Raw genomic sequence first — 12507 nt, 5'->3', positions numbered from 1 at the left:
TTCATGGTGAACCAGATTGCTTTCTAGAAATGAGTCTTCTTGATCCTGAGCATAAGAACCTGTCAGAAAAGGGAAAAGCAGGGGCCTGTATACCCAAGTGACATTGTGCCCGATCCAGGAAGGGATGGAATAGATGTCAGAGCAGAGTGGGTAAGATGTTTCATTTATTTCAGGTAATATTTATATAGTGCCAAGAGAAAAGAGATGATGTCAGAATGTTATAGCAATGATAACAGTGAGGAAGACACAGTTCTTGCCCTCAAGTAGCTTTCAGCTTAATTGGGCAGGTGCATCAATAGTGTCTTGGCAGAGGTCCAGAATTAGTGCTGTGGAGGGCAGCAGGGGAAGGGCGGAATTAAAGGAAGGAGACAGAGGATTCATTTGGTGAGAACAAGCAAAGGCTGCATGAAGGCAAAAGCATTTTAAGTGGACATTGAAAATGGAGTTTCTAGAAGGGAAAGGAGATGGGGAGGGTATTTCATCCAGTTGGAGGAAACTACTGAGCTGTGGAAGATTGCTGAGTGAGAGTGGGATATGTTTGAGAACATTAAGTAGTTCAGTGTGATTAGAGTATCGGGTACAGGTCAACCCAAAAAGCATTCATTGAGTGCTTACTATGTAGATTATTTCCATTTTGACTTTTCAGGGTGGGGGAGGTGTAACTGAATGTTTCTTTGGCCTGATGTTGAGGAACCAGAAGAGAGAAGCTATTGAATATGTGGAAATGAAGGAGTAATTGATGAACAGAGGACTGGTACTTGATAGAACTAAGAAAGTAGATATAGGGAATTAACCTTTAAATTGGAAGAAAGTCTCTTCCTCTGAGACTTGAGGGAAGGACAGGGACAGCTGAAAATTAGATGACTTGTGAATGCTTTTACACTTTATATATGTGCAATTGATACAGAAATTCACATTTATTGAGGCTCTGTTATACCAGGTACTAGGCACTGAGAAAGCACAAACATGATTTTAATAGTCTTTGTTGATTCTTTCTCTTTGCCAACTCTTTGAATATAGTGACCATATCTTGATTATCTTTTGAAAGTCTACGATATCTGGGGCACCTGGGTGGCACAGTCGTTAAGCGTCTGCCTTTGGCTCAGGTCATAATCCCGGGGTCCTGGGATCGAGCTCCACGTCGGGCTCCCTGCTCCATGGGAGGCCTGCTTCTCCCTCTTCCACTCCCCCTGCTTGTGGTCCCTCTCTCTCGCTGTGTCTCTCTCTGTCAAATAAATAAATAAAATCTTTAAAAATATATTAAAAAAAAAGAAAATCTACGATATCTAAAATGTGGTACCTTAAACATAGTAAGGGACTGATAAATGGTCACTGACTTGTTGAAGCTGATTTAAATAGTTTTTCTTTCGCTGATTTAAATAGTTTTTCTTTCCCCCTTTATTTATTTTTTTATTAACATATAATGTACTATTTGTTTCAGGGGTACAGGTCTGTGATTCATCAGTCTTATACAATTCACAGTGCTAACCATAGCACATACCCTCTCCAATGTCCATCACACAGTTACCCCATCCCTCCCACCCCCCTCCACTCCAGCAACTCTCAGTTTTGTTCCTGAGATCGAGTCTCTTATGGTTTGTCTCTCTCTCTGGTTTTGTCTTGTTTCATTTTTTCCTTTCTTTGCCTATGATTCTCTGCCTTGTTTCTCAAATTCCACATATCAATGAGATCATATGATAATTGTCTTTCTCTGATTGACTTATTTCACTTAACATAATACCTTCTAGTTCCATCCACATCATTGCAAATGGCAAGATTTCATTTTTGTGGTGGCTGCGTAATATTCCATTGTATGTGTGCGTGTGTGTGTGTGTGTGTATATAGATACACACACCACGTCTTCTTTATCCATTCATCTGTCAATGGACATCTGGGCTCTTTCCATAGTTCGGCTACTGTGGACATTGCTGCTATGAGCATTGGGGTGCAGGTGCTCCTTCGGATCACTACATTTGTATCTTACGGGTAAATACCCAGTAGTGCAATTGCTGGGTCGTAGGGTAGTTCTATTTTCAACTTTTTGAGGAACCTCCATACTGTTTTCCAGAGTTCTTTCCCCCTTTAAATACTCTGAGTATTTGTTAGAGTTCCCAGTATTACTGGGATTCTCATTGGCCCAAAAGCAACTTGACCTAGTGAACAGATGAACTAGACTTGAAGATAGGAGGCTGGAGCCACCAATTCTGTCAGTTGCCACTTCTATGATTTTAGGAAAATAACATGTATGAGCCTCAATTTCTTGTGGAGGTAGTAATGCCCATACTGTCTACTTCTTAAAATTGCCTGACATGTTATGTAATTTTATGTGAAAGCTCTTTGAAAATCAAAAAGGATACATTTAAAGTATTAAAATGATCAGACCTTTCTTCTTTAGGATTGAGTATTGTATTTAGTGTAGAAGGTTTCATGTAGATGGCTGGTTGAAGGGAGAGTTTTGTGGAGGCATAATTTAGGCAGATTAATGCACATTTTATTTCATTATTTTTCTGTTTTCATACCGAGCACTACTTAATATACTCTAATGAGGCATTGAGAAAGTTTTTGTGAGAATTACTTCCTTACATATCTTCTGAGGGCTCTTACAGTATTACAAGTGTATAAATCCATTTGGGAATTTGTGTTTGGATCTCAGGGATGGTGGGTGAGTTTTTATGGCTGCATGTCTTCCTTATGGTATTTAGAAAATCTCTTGCTATCCAATGGGAGTGAGAGGGTGGAAGTTAGGAATATGAGTGTGAGGGGCGCCTGGGTGGCTCAGGTGTTAAGCATCTGCCTTCGGCTCAGGTCATGATCCTGGGATCATGGGATCCCAGGGTCCTGGGCTCAAGCCTCACATCGGGCTCCCTGCTAGATGGGGAGCCTGCTTCTCCCTCTCCCACTCCCCCTGCTTGTGTTCCCTCTCTCGCTGTGTCTCTCTCTGTCAAATAAATAAATAAAATCTTAAAAAAAAAAAAAAAGGAATAAGAGTGTGAAAGAAATCCTGTTTGTTGGATTGCTTGTCACGAAATAGAGAAGTTTCCAGTCCTAATTATTGAAGGCTAATGGAGTTAGAAATTAATAATGGAACATGTTATCTGAGACCTTATTTAAAACTCCAAAACAGTGGCCTTGCTCTGCATTGAAGACCATATGCACAAGTATAAATTATTATTAGACTGACAGAGATAATGTAGATCCTGGATCTTGTCTACACAGGTATTTCATTAACCATGGAGCCAGTGTGGGTATTGTGAATAGTGAAGGTGAAGTCCCCTCTGACCTTGCAGAAGAGCCTGCCATGAAGGATCTTCTTCTGGAGCAAGTGAAGAAGCAAGGTAACCTAAGCGATTTCAGGGGACCAGGAGAGACTCTCAAACATTGCCACTTAGAAAACAATCCATTTGGTGTATACTATAGAGTTTTTCATTATCATATGATAAGAGAGGATTAGATCTGTCTCCACAGCATTAGTCATCAATCACCAACATCATGTATCCTCTTAATAACTCACACAAGAATAGGCCAAATGTCAAAAGGATGACGGGTCATTCCTTGTTTTTGTCGTATCCAAGGATGTATACCCATTGTATAGTTGGGAGTGACCTGAGTATTCTTTGATAATACAAATTAGACTGGTGAGGAGCATGAAGTTTCTCACTGTGTGTACATGGTACTGGATTTGGCTACACATTATAAAGTCTAAAGAAAGGATGATATACAGTGTAAACTTGAGTACTGGGCAAATTCTGCTGATGACTTTGTATCTTTTCTCTTGATGAGAGCTGAAAGTGGTGCTGGTAAAAGTATTTATTATAAAACCTCTGAAATGATCCTTAACCATACTGACCATGAAAATTATTCTGCAGTTTGTTATTTAGAAGAATAAACTCTACAAATACTTAATTTTAATTTTCAGAAAAATCCATATAAGAGAATAAGTCAGGATTTTCATGAAGTTTCTAAGTTCTTTTAATAAAAAAATATTGCAAATAGTCAGATGGCAGGGAGGACAGGTTTTAGGAAGTTTGCTAGAACACATCAAAAAACTTTGTGGACATGGTTTGTAGTGATGTTTAGTCTTTCTGTTAAATTAGCTTACCCACAATCTGCACTTCGTTCCAAAAGATTAAGTTCCAGTGACCTTTCCTGATATGATCCTTTAGAACAGGCAGGCCAGTCCTGGCCACATCCATTTGTTCACATATTACCAAAAGCTGCGTTTGCACTTACCGCAGCAGAGTTGAACAGACCGAATGGCCCACAAAGTGGAAAATATTTGATATCTGGCTTTTTATGGAAAGTATGCCAATACCTTAAAATAATGATGTTCTAGGGCAGTGAATACTTGTTTTTACTGTCTTCCCGTGTATAATTTTTGTGCCCTTTGAATTAAAGAATTTTATACTTAGTTTACCGTTCAGTCCCACTCAGCCTTATGCTAAGATTGGCATCACTATTTACAAAAACTTTTTTTTTAAACAAACTGTTTTTAAAATAGCTTTGATTTAAGAAACCAACTTCTTTTAAAAAAAAAAAAAGGATTTATTTATTTGAGAGAGAGAAGGTGGAGGGCAGAGGGAGAGAATCTCAAGCAGGCTGCCCACTGAGTGCAGGGAGTGACCCATGAGATCATGACCTGAGCCTAAATCATGAACCAGACACTCAACTGACTGAGCCACTCAGGCGCCCCAAGCAACCAACTTTTCTATTTTGATTTCTGACTCTTCAATTAAGGAATATGCTCTTTAATTAAGGAATATGTTCTGTTCAATTAAGGAATAAGAGGTATTCAAATGTATGCTTAACTTTTTAGCACTGTTCTCTCTTTGTGTGGAATTCTGGTGTTCTAAATCAGATATCCCTTTCAGTTTCAAGAGGATATAACAGTCATAAATTAATATGCACCCAACTTTTGAACACCTAAATATATTAAACAAATATGGACAGATCTGAAGGGAAAAATAGACAATGATACAGTAATAGAAGGGGACTTCAGTACCCCACTTTCAACAATGGATAGGTCATCTGAACAGAAAACCAACAAGGAAACATTGGACTTGAACTATACTTTAGACCCTGTGGACCTAATAGGCATGTACAGAACATTCCATCAATAAGAGGAGGAAAACTGGACTGAAAAACTCAAACTCACAAATACGTAGAGATTAAACAACAGGCTACTAAATACCCAGTGGGTCAAAGAAGAATTTAAAAATATCTTGAAAAACACGAAAATGGAAACACAGCATGCTAAAACTTACGGAATATAGCAAAAGCTGTTCTTAGAGGGAAGTTTATAGTGACAAATGCTTACATTAGGAAAAAAGAAATATCTCAAACAACTCGCCTTTACATTTCAGAGAACTAGAAAAGGGAATAAACTAAGCCCAAGTTAGCAGAAGGAAGGAAATAACAAAGATCAGAAATAAATGAAACATAGACCAGAAAAAAAAAAATAGAAAAGATTAATGAAACTAAGAGCTATTTTTTGAAAGATAAATAAAATTGACAAACCTCAGGTGCCTGGGTGGCTCAGTTGTTAAGCGTCTGCCTTCGGCTCAGGTTATGATCCCAGGATCCTGGGATTGAGTCCCACATTGGGCTCCCTGTTTGACGGGAAGCCTATTTCTCCCTCCTACTACCCTGCTTGTGTCCCTGCTCTTGCTGTCTCTTTCTCTGTCAAATAAATAAATAAAATCTTTAAAAAAAAAAAAACCTGACAAACCTTAAGCTAGACTAAGAAGAAAAGAGAAGACTGAAATAAAACCAAATGAAAGAAGAGACATTACAACTGATACCACAGAAATACAAAGCATGATAAAAGACTACTATAAACAACTATGGATAACCTAGATGAAATAGATAAATTCCTAGAAATTTGCAACCTACCAAGACTGAATCAGGAAGAAACAGAAAATCTGAACAGACTGATAACAAATAAGGAGATTGAATCAGTAATCAAACAATAAGAAAAGCCCAGGACCAGATGATTTCTTAGGTTAATTCTACCAAACATTTAAAGAAGAATTAATACCAGTCCTTCTCAAATTCTTTCAAAAAAAGTGAAGAGGAGGGAACTCCCAAACTCATTTTATGAGGCCAGCATTACCCTGATACTAAAGCCAGATGAGGACAGTACAAGAAAAGGAAACTGTAGGCCAATATCCCTGCTGAATATACATGCAAAAATTCTCAATGAAATATTAGCAAACCAAATTCAGCAGCACAATAGAAAGATCATACACTATGATCAAGTGGGGTTTATCTCTGAGATGCAAGGGTGGTTCAACATACATAAATCAATAAATATGATACACAACATTAATAGAATGAAAGGTAAAAATCATCATCTCAACAGATGCAGAAAAAGCATTTGACAAACTACAACAACGTTTCATGGTAAAACTTCTGAACAAATTGGGTATAGAAGGAATTATTTCAACATAATAAAGGCCATATATGACAAGCCCATGGTTAACATCATACTCAATGGTGAAAGGTTAAAAGCTTTTCCTTTATGATCAGGAACAAAGCAAGGGTGCCCACTCTCACCACTTCTGTTCAACATACTACTAGAAGTCCTAGCCAGAGTACTCAAGCAAGAAAAAGAAATACAAGGCATGTAAATCAGAAAGGAAGAACTAAAATCTTCTTTGTGTGCAGATGATTATGATCTCATGTATAGAAAATTCTGAAGACTACCAAAAAACTGTTAGCATCAAAAACAATAAATTGGTTGGGAATAAATTTAACCAAGGAAGCGAAAGATCTGAAAAGAAAGAAATTGAAGAAGACACATATAAATGGAAATCCACCCATGGATTGAAAGAATTAATATTGTTAAAATGTCCAAAGCCATCTGTAGATTCAGTGTAATCCCTATCAAAATTTCAGAGGCATTTTTCACAGAAATAGAAAAAACAATCCTGAAGTTTGTATGGAACTACAAAAGACCCCAAATTGCCAAAGCAATCCTGAAAAAGAACAAAGTTGGAGGCATCACACTTCCTGATTCCAAAACTATACTACCAAGCTATAGTAATCAAAGCAGTGTGATATTGGCATAAAAATGACACATAGACCAATGGAACAGAATGGAGAGCCCAAAAATAAACCCTCACATACATAGTTAACTAATATTTGAACAAGAGAGCCAAGAGGACTCATTAGGGAAGGGATAGTCTCTTCAATAAATGGTGTCAGGAAAACTGGATAATCCCATGCAGAAAAATGAAATGGGACCCCTATCTTACAACACTCACAGAAATTAAAATGGAGTTAGAACTAATGCATATGACTTGAAGCTATAAAACTCCCAGAAGAAAACATGGGGAGAAACCTCCTTTCCATTGGTCTTGACAATAATTTTTGGGATATGACACAAAAAGCTCAAGCAACAAAAGCGAAAATAAATAAGCAGAACGACATCAAACTAAGAAGTTTCTGCACAACAAAAGAAACAATGAACAAAATGAAGACATCCTGCAGAATGGGAAAAAAATATCTGCAAATCATATATCTGATAAATACATGAGGAACTCATAGAACACAACAGCAAAAACAAAAAATGGGCAGAACTGGATTGACATTTTTTCAAAGAAGATGTACAAACAGTCAGCAGGTTTATGCGAAGATGTTCAGCATCACTAATCATCAGGGACACAGAAATCAAAACCACTGTGAGATATCACCTCACACCTGTTCAAATGGCTATCATCAAAAAGACAAGAAATAGTAAGTGTTGGCAAGGCTGTGGAGAAAAAGGAACTCTTGTACACAGTTGGTGTGAATGTAAATTTTCCATAGCAACTATGGAAAACTGCATGGAATTTCCTTAAAAAATTAAAAATAGTACTATCATATGACCCAGCAGTCCCACTTCAGGGTATATATCCAAAGAAAATGAAAGTAAAATCTCAAAGAGAAGAGTGCCTGGGTGGCTCAGTCGGTCATGCGGTCGACCCTTAATTTTGGCTCAGCTCATAATCTCAGGGTTCTGAGATTGAGCCCCACGTCAGGTTCCTTGCTCAGCAGGGAGTCTGCTTGAGGGTTCCCTCTCCCTCTGCCCCTCCTCCCCTAAAATAAATAAATCTTAAAAAAAAAAAAGGATCTCAAAGAGATATCTGTACTCCTCTTTTCAATGCATCATTATTCACAATAACCAAAATATGGAAGCAACCTAAGTGTCAGTCTATGGATGAATGGATAAAGATGTTATATATATATATATATATATAATGGAATATATAATGGAATATTATTCAGCCATGAGAAAGAAGGAAATATTGCTATGTACAACAACATGGGTGGGCCTTGAGGGCATTATGCTAAGTGAAATAAGTCAGACAGAGAAAGAAACAAATATTATATGATCAGAGAGTAGAATGGTGGTTTCCAGGGGCTAGGGGTGGGGATGAATGGGGAGATATTGGTCAAAGGGTACAAACTTCCAGTTATAAAATAAGTTCTGTGGATCTAATGTACATCATGGTAACTGTAATTAACAATACTGTATTATGAACTTGAAAGTTACTAAGCGACTTTAAATGTTTCCAGCACAAAAAAGAAATGATAATTATGTGAGGTGATACTGTTGTTAACTAACTTTATTGTAGTGATCATTTTGCATATATAAGTATCAAATCAACATGTACAAATTTAATGTACACAGTGTTATATGTCTGTTACATCTCAGTGACTCTGGAAAAAAAAAAAGAAATAAATTGCTTACCCTTTCACCCCATCAATCTCCCCAAATCAGACAGATAATCCTTAGGTAGCTCACAGGTTTTCATTTAGGAAGTGAGTTGGAAGGGAGTAGACCAAGCACAGATAAAGCCTGTTCATGAGTATAGAACTCTTCGAATGGCTATGTTTGTATTTGGGACATGTCATTTTTTTGGGTATTTTTTTTATTAACATATAATGTATTATTTGTTTCAGAGATACAGGTCTGTGATTCATTAGTCTTATATAATATCCAGTGCTCATTACAACATATACCCTCCTCAATGTCCATCACCCAGTTACCCCATCCCCTCACCCGCCCTCCCAACCTCAGTTTGTTTCCTAAGATTAAGAGTCTCTTACGGTTTGTCTCCCTCTCTGGTTTCATCTTGTTTCATTTTTCCGTTTCTTCCCCTATGATTCTCTGCCTTGTTTCTCAAATTCCACAGATCAGTGAAATCATATGATAATTGTCTTTCTCTGATTGACGTATTTCACTTAGCATAATACCTTCTAGTTCCATCCACATCATTGCAAATGGCAAGATTTCATTTTTGTGGTGGCTGCGTAATATTCCTGTGTGTGTGTGTGTGTGTGTGTGTACACATACCACATCATACCACATTTATCCATTCATCTGTTGATGGACATCTGGGCTCTTTCCATAGTTTCGCTATTGTGGACATTGCTGCTATAAACATTGGGGTGCAGGTGCCCCTTCAGGTCACTACATTTATATCTTTGGGGTAAACACTCAATAGTGCAATTGCTGGGTCATGGGTAGCTCTATTTTCAACTTTTTGAGGAACCTCTGTACTGTTTTTCCAGAGTGGCTACACCAGCTTGTATTCCCACCAACAGTGTAGGAGGGTTCCCCTTTCTCCGCATCCCCGCCAACATCCTTCATTTCCTGACTTGTTAATTTTAGCCATTCTGACTGGTGTGAGGTGGTATCTCATTGTGGTTTTGATTTTTGTATTTCCCTGATGCCGAGTGATGTTGAGCACTTTTTCATGTGTCTGTTGGCCATTTGGATATCTTCTTTGCAGAAATGTCTGCTCATATCTTCTGCCCATTTCTTGATTGGATTATTTGTTCTTTGGGTGTTGAGTTTGATAAGTTCTTTATAGATTTTGGATACTAACCCTTTATCTGATATGTCATTTGCAAATATCTTCTCCCATTCTGTTGGTTGTCTTTTGATTTTGTTGACTGTTTCCTTTGCTGTGCAAAAGCTGTGTATCTTGATGAAGTCCCAATAGTTCATTTTCGCCCTTGCTTCCCTTGCCTTTGGAGATGTGTCTAGCAAGAAGTTGCTGCAACCGAGGTCAAAGAGGTTGCTGCCTGTGTTCTCCTCAAGGAATTTGATGGATTCCTGTCTCACATTTAGGTCTTTAAACCAAATTTGGAGTCTATTTTTGTGTATGGTGTAAGGAAATGGTCCAGTTTCATTCTTTTACATGTGGCTGTCCAATTTTCCCAACACCATTTGTTGAAGAGATTGTCTTTTTTCCATTGTATATTCTTTTGTCCTTTGTTGAAGATTAATTGACCATAGAGTTGAGGGTCCATTTCTGGGTTCGCTATTCTGTTCCATTGATCTATGTGTCTGTTTTTGTGTCAGTACCGTACTGTCTTGATGATTACAGCTTTGGTAATAGAGCTTGAAGTCCGGAATTGTGATGCCACCAGCTTTGGTTTTCTTTTTCAACATTCCTTTGGTTATTCGGAGTCTTTTCTGGTTCCATACAAATTTTAGGATTATTTGTTCCAGTTCTGTGAAAAAAGTTGAAGGTATTTTGGTAGGGATTGCATTGAATGTGTAGATTGCTCTAGGTAGCATAGACATTTTAACAATATTTGTTCTTCCAATCCATGAGCATGGAACGTTTTTCCATTTCTTTGTGTCCTCCTCTATTTCTTTCATGGGTATTCTATAGTTTTCTGAGTACAGATCCTTTGCCTCTTTGGTTAGGTTTATTCCTAGGTATCTTACGGTTTTGGGTGCAATTGTAAATGGGATCGACTCCTTAATTTCTCTTTCTTCTGTCTCATTGTTGGTATATAGAAATGCAACTGATTTCTGTGAATTGATCATGTCATTATTTTATATAAGAGGGAGTGCCCCGCCCCAGCCCCTTTTCAGTGGCACAGATGTTGGACAGTTGCTGCCTAAAGGGAGGAGCTTTTTGGAGTTCCTCTATAATGTTTTAAAGCAAAACAAAAGCTACATTCCCTTGGAAGTTTTAACTGCACATGACCTACTCAGCTGCTCTAGATTATATAGCTTCAAGTCAGTATATTTCCCTACATATGGAAGTGAACATTAGAGGTAGATTATTTTTTTAAAGTATATCATACCTGAAACCAATATTTTTTTATACCAATCTTAATGGAGTAGTAAGTGGGAACGAACAGTAGACAGGGACCTAGGATGCCAGAGTTCTAGTTACAGCTCTAATGTGTTTTATGGCCTTGAGCGAGGCACCTAACCTTTCTATGTTTATTTCCTCATCTGTTAAATGGTGATAGTGATATCTATTATATTTACCTCAAAGGATTGTTGGGAAACTAAAATGGTGTAACACATAAAAGGTCTTTGAAGTGTATAGCATTGTACAAATACTATAATACAAAACTAATGTCCAGTTTGGTCTTTATGTTCTTAAAATTGTTTTCAATTTTAAGTGTGTTCCTTTAATGGATCTGCCATCACACAGTATTTAAAATGATGATTTAACCCTGGTAAAACTACTAGTATGTGTATAAATGTCATTGCTCTTCTAAATAAAGAGTAAATTTGATGAATACCCAACTTGATGACTCAACTGTTATTTGCAGTTTTATTTATGATGTGTTTAGAATCTAAGGAAAATATCCTGTCAGATTTAAATGGGCCTTGAGTAATGCTGGCTCTCTGGTTTCTGCAGGAGTTGATCTAGAGCAGTCACGAAAAGAAGAGGAACAACAGATGTTACAGGATGCCCGCCAGTGGCTCAACAGCGGGAAACTAGAGGATGTAAGGCAGCCTCGCTCAGGGGCCACAGCCCTCCATGTGGCTGCTGCCAAGGGCTACTCTGAGGTCCTCAGGTATTGTCCATTTACATCAGTCAGGAGTTTGGTAGACTGGGAGAAGATGAGCTGGGTTTTGGAAGCAGGGGATGAATTAGATTATCAGCTATGATGTGTTTCTTTCTTTATTGTTTTCCTCTCTGATCATTCAGTCTTTTCTTCTCTTTTGCTGATATTAATCCATAGATGGTCTCCCACCCTCCTACGGTCACGTGAGTTTCTCACTGACATGTATGATAGGAAACAGTTGAGGTACACTAGCCTAGAAGATGACCTTACATGATCTCTTCCAGTGCTGTGATTTATCATTACTATCCCTACAATCTTCTCCTCTGGTGATGTGTAATACAGGACAGACTGGTGATCATTTTGGTCCTTTTTGGGCATAGAAAATTTCTTTGGGCTCTTTAGATTAAGGGTACAGATCTTGAGTGTGCAGTGTCCAGTTAGAGTAGGAGAGTTAAACTGATACGAGGGATTTGGATTCTACTGCTCTGTCTGTTCCATTTTTTCTTACATCCATACATGCTTTAGGTAGCTTCTGGTGCTTACTGTTGACAGGCTTTCCCAAATACATGGGCAGCTAATAGATTTGTGTGCATAGTTGTTGCCAGACTCTTCCAGTGCTTCATACTCCACCGAATATGGGGTATCTAATAGGTGTGGCAGTATGTTAGTATACTGTTTCTGCCTGAGAGTGGCATTCAT

At 38.0% G+C, this 12507-nt stretch overlaps 1 protein-coding gene across 9 annotated transcripts in view; it reads left to right on the top strand.

Moving 5' to 3' along the window:
* Positions 1–12507, top strand: part of PPP1R12B (protein phosphatase 1 regulatory subunit 12B) — a 209834-nt gene that overhangs the window by 52296 nt on the left and 145031 nt on the right. For all 9 annotated transcript variants that reach the window (XR_010412229.1, XR_006791158.3, XM_045877023.3 and 6 more), the window contains exons 3-4: positions 3217–3335; positions 11658–11817. Coding sequence is in view for 7 of the 9 variants with exons in the window: in XM_045877023.3 (XP_045732979.1) it covers positions 3217–3335; positions 11658–11817 (279 nt within the window). In the remaining 2 variants the exon portion in view is untranslated. The remainder of the gene's footprint in view (positions 1–3216; positions 3336–11657; positions 11818–12507) is intronic.

Source organism: Mirounga angustirostris, unplaced genomic scaffold, assembly GCF_029215605.1.
Source record: "Mirounga angustirostris isolate CCGP_5_RB_7025 unplaced genomic scaffold, mMirAng1.0.hap1 SCAF_6, whole genome shotgun sequence".
In the NCBI taxonomy this organism is placed as follows: Eukaryota; Metazoa; Chordata; class Mammalia; order Carnivora; family Phocidae; genus Mirounga; species Mirounga angustirostris.
The sequence above is the reverse complement of the archived record's forward strand: the minus strand, read 5'-3'. Positions and strand labels throughout refer to the sequence as shown.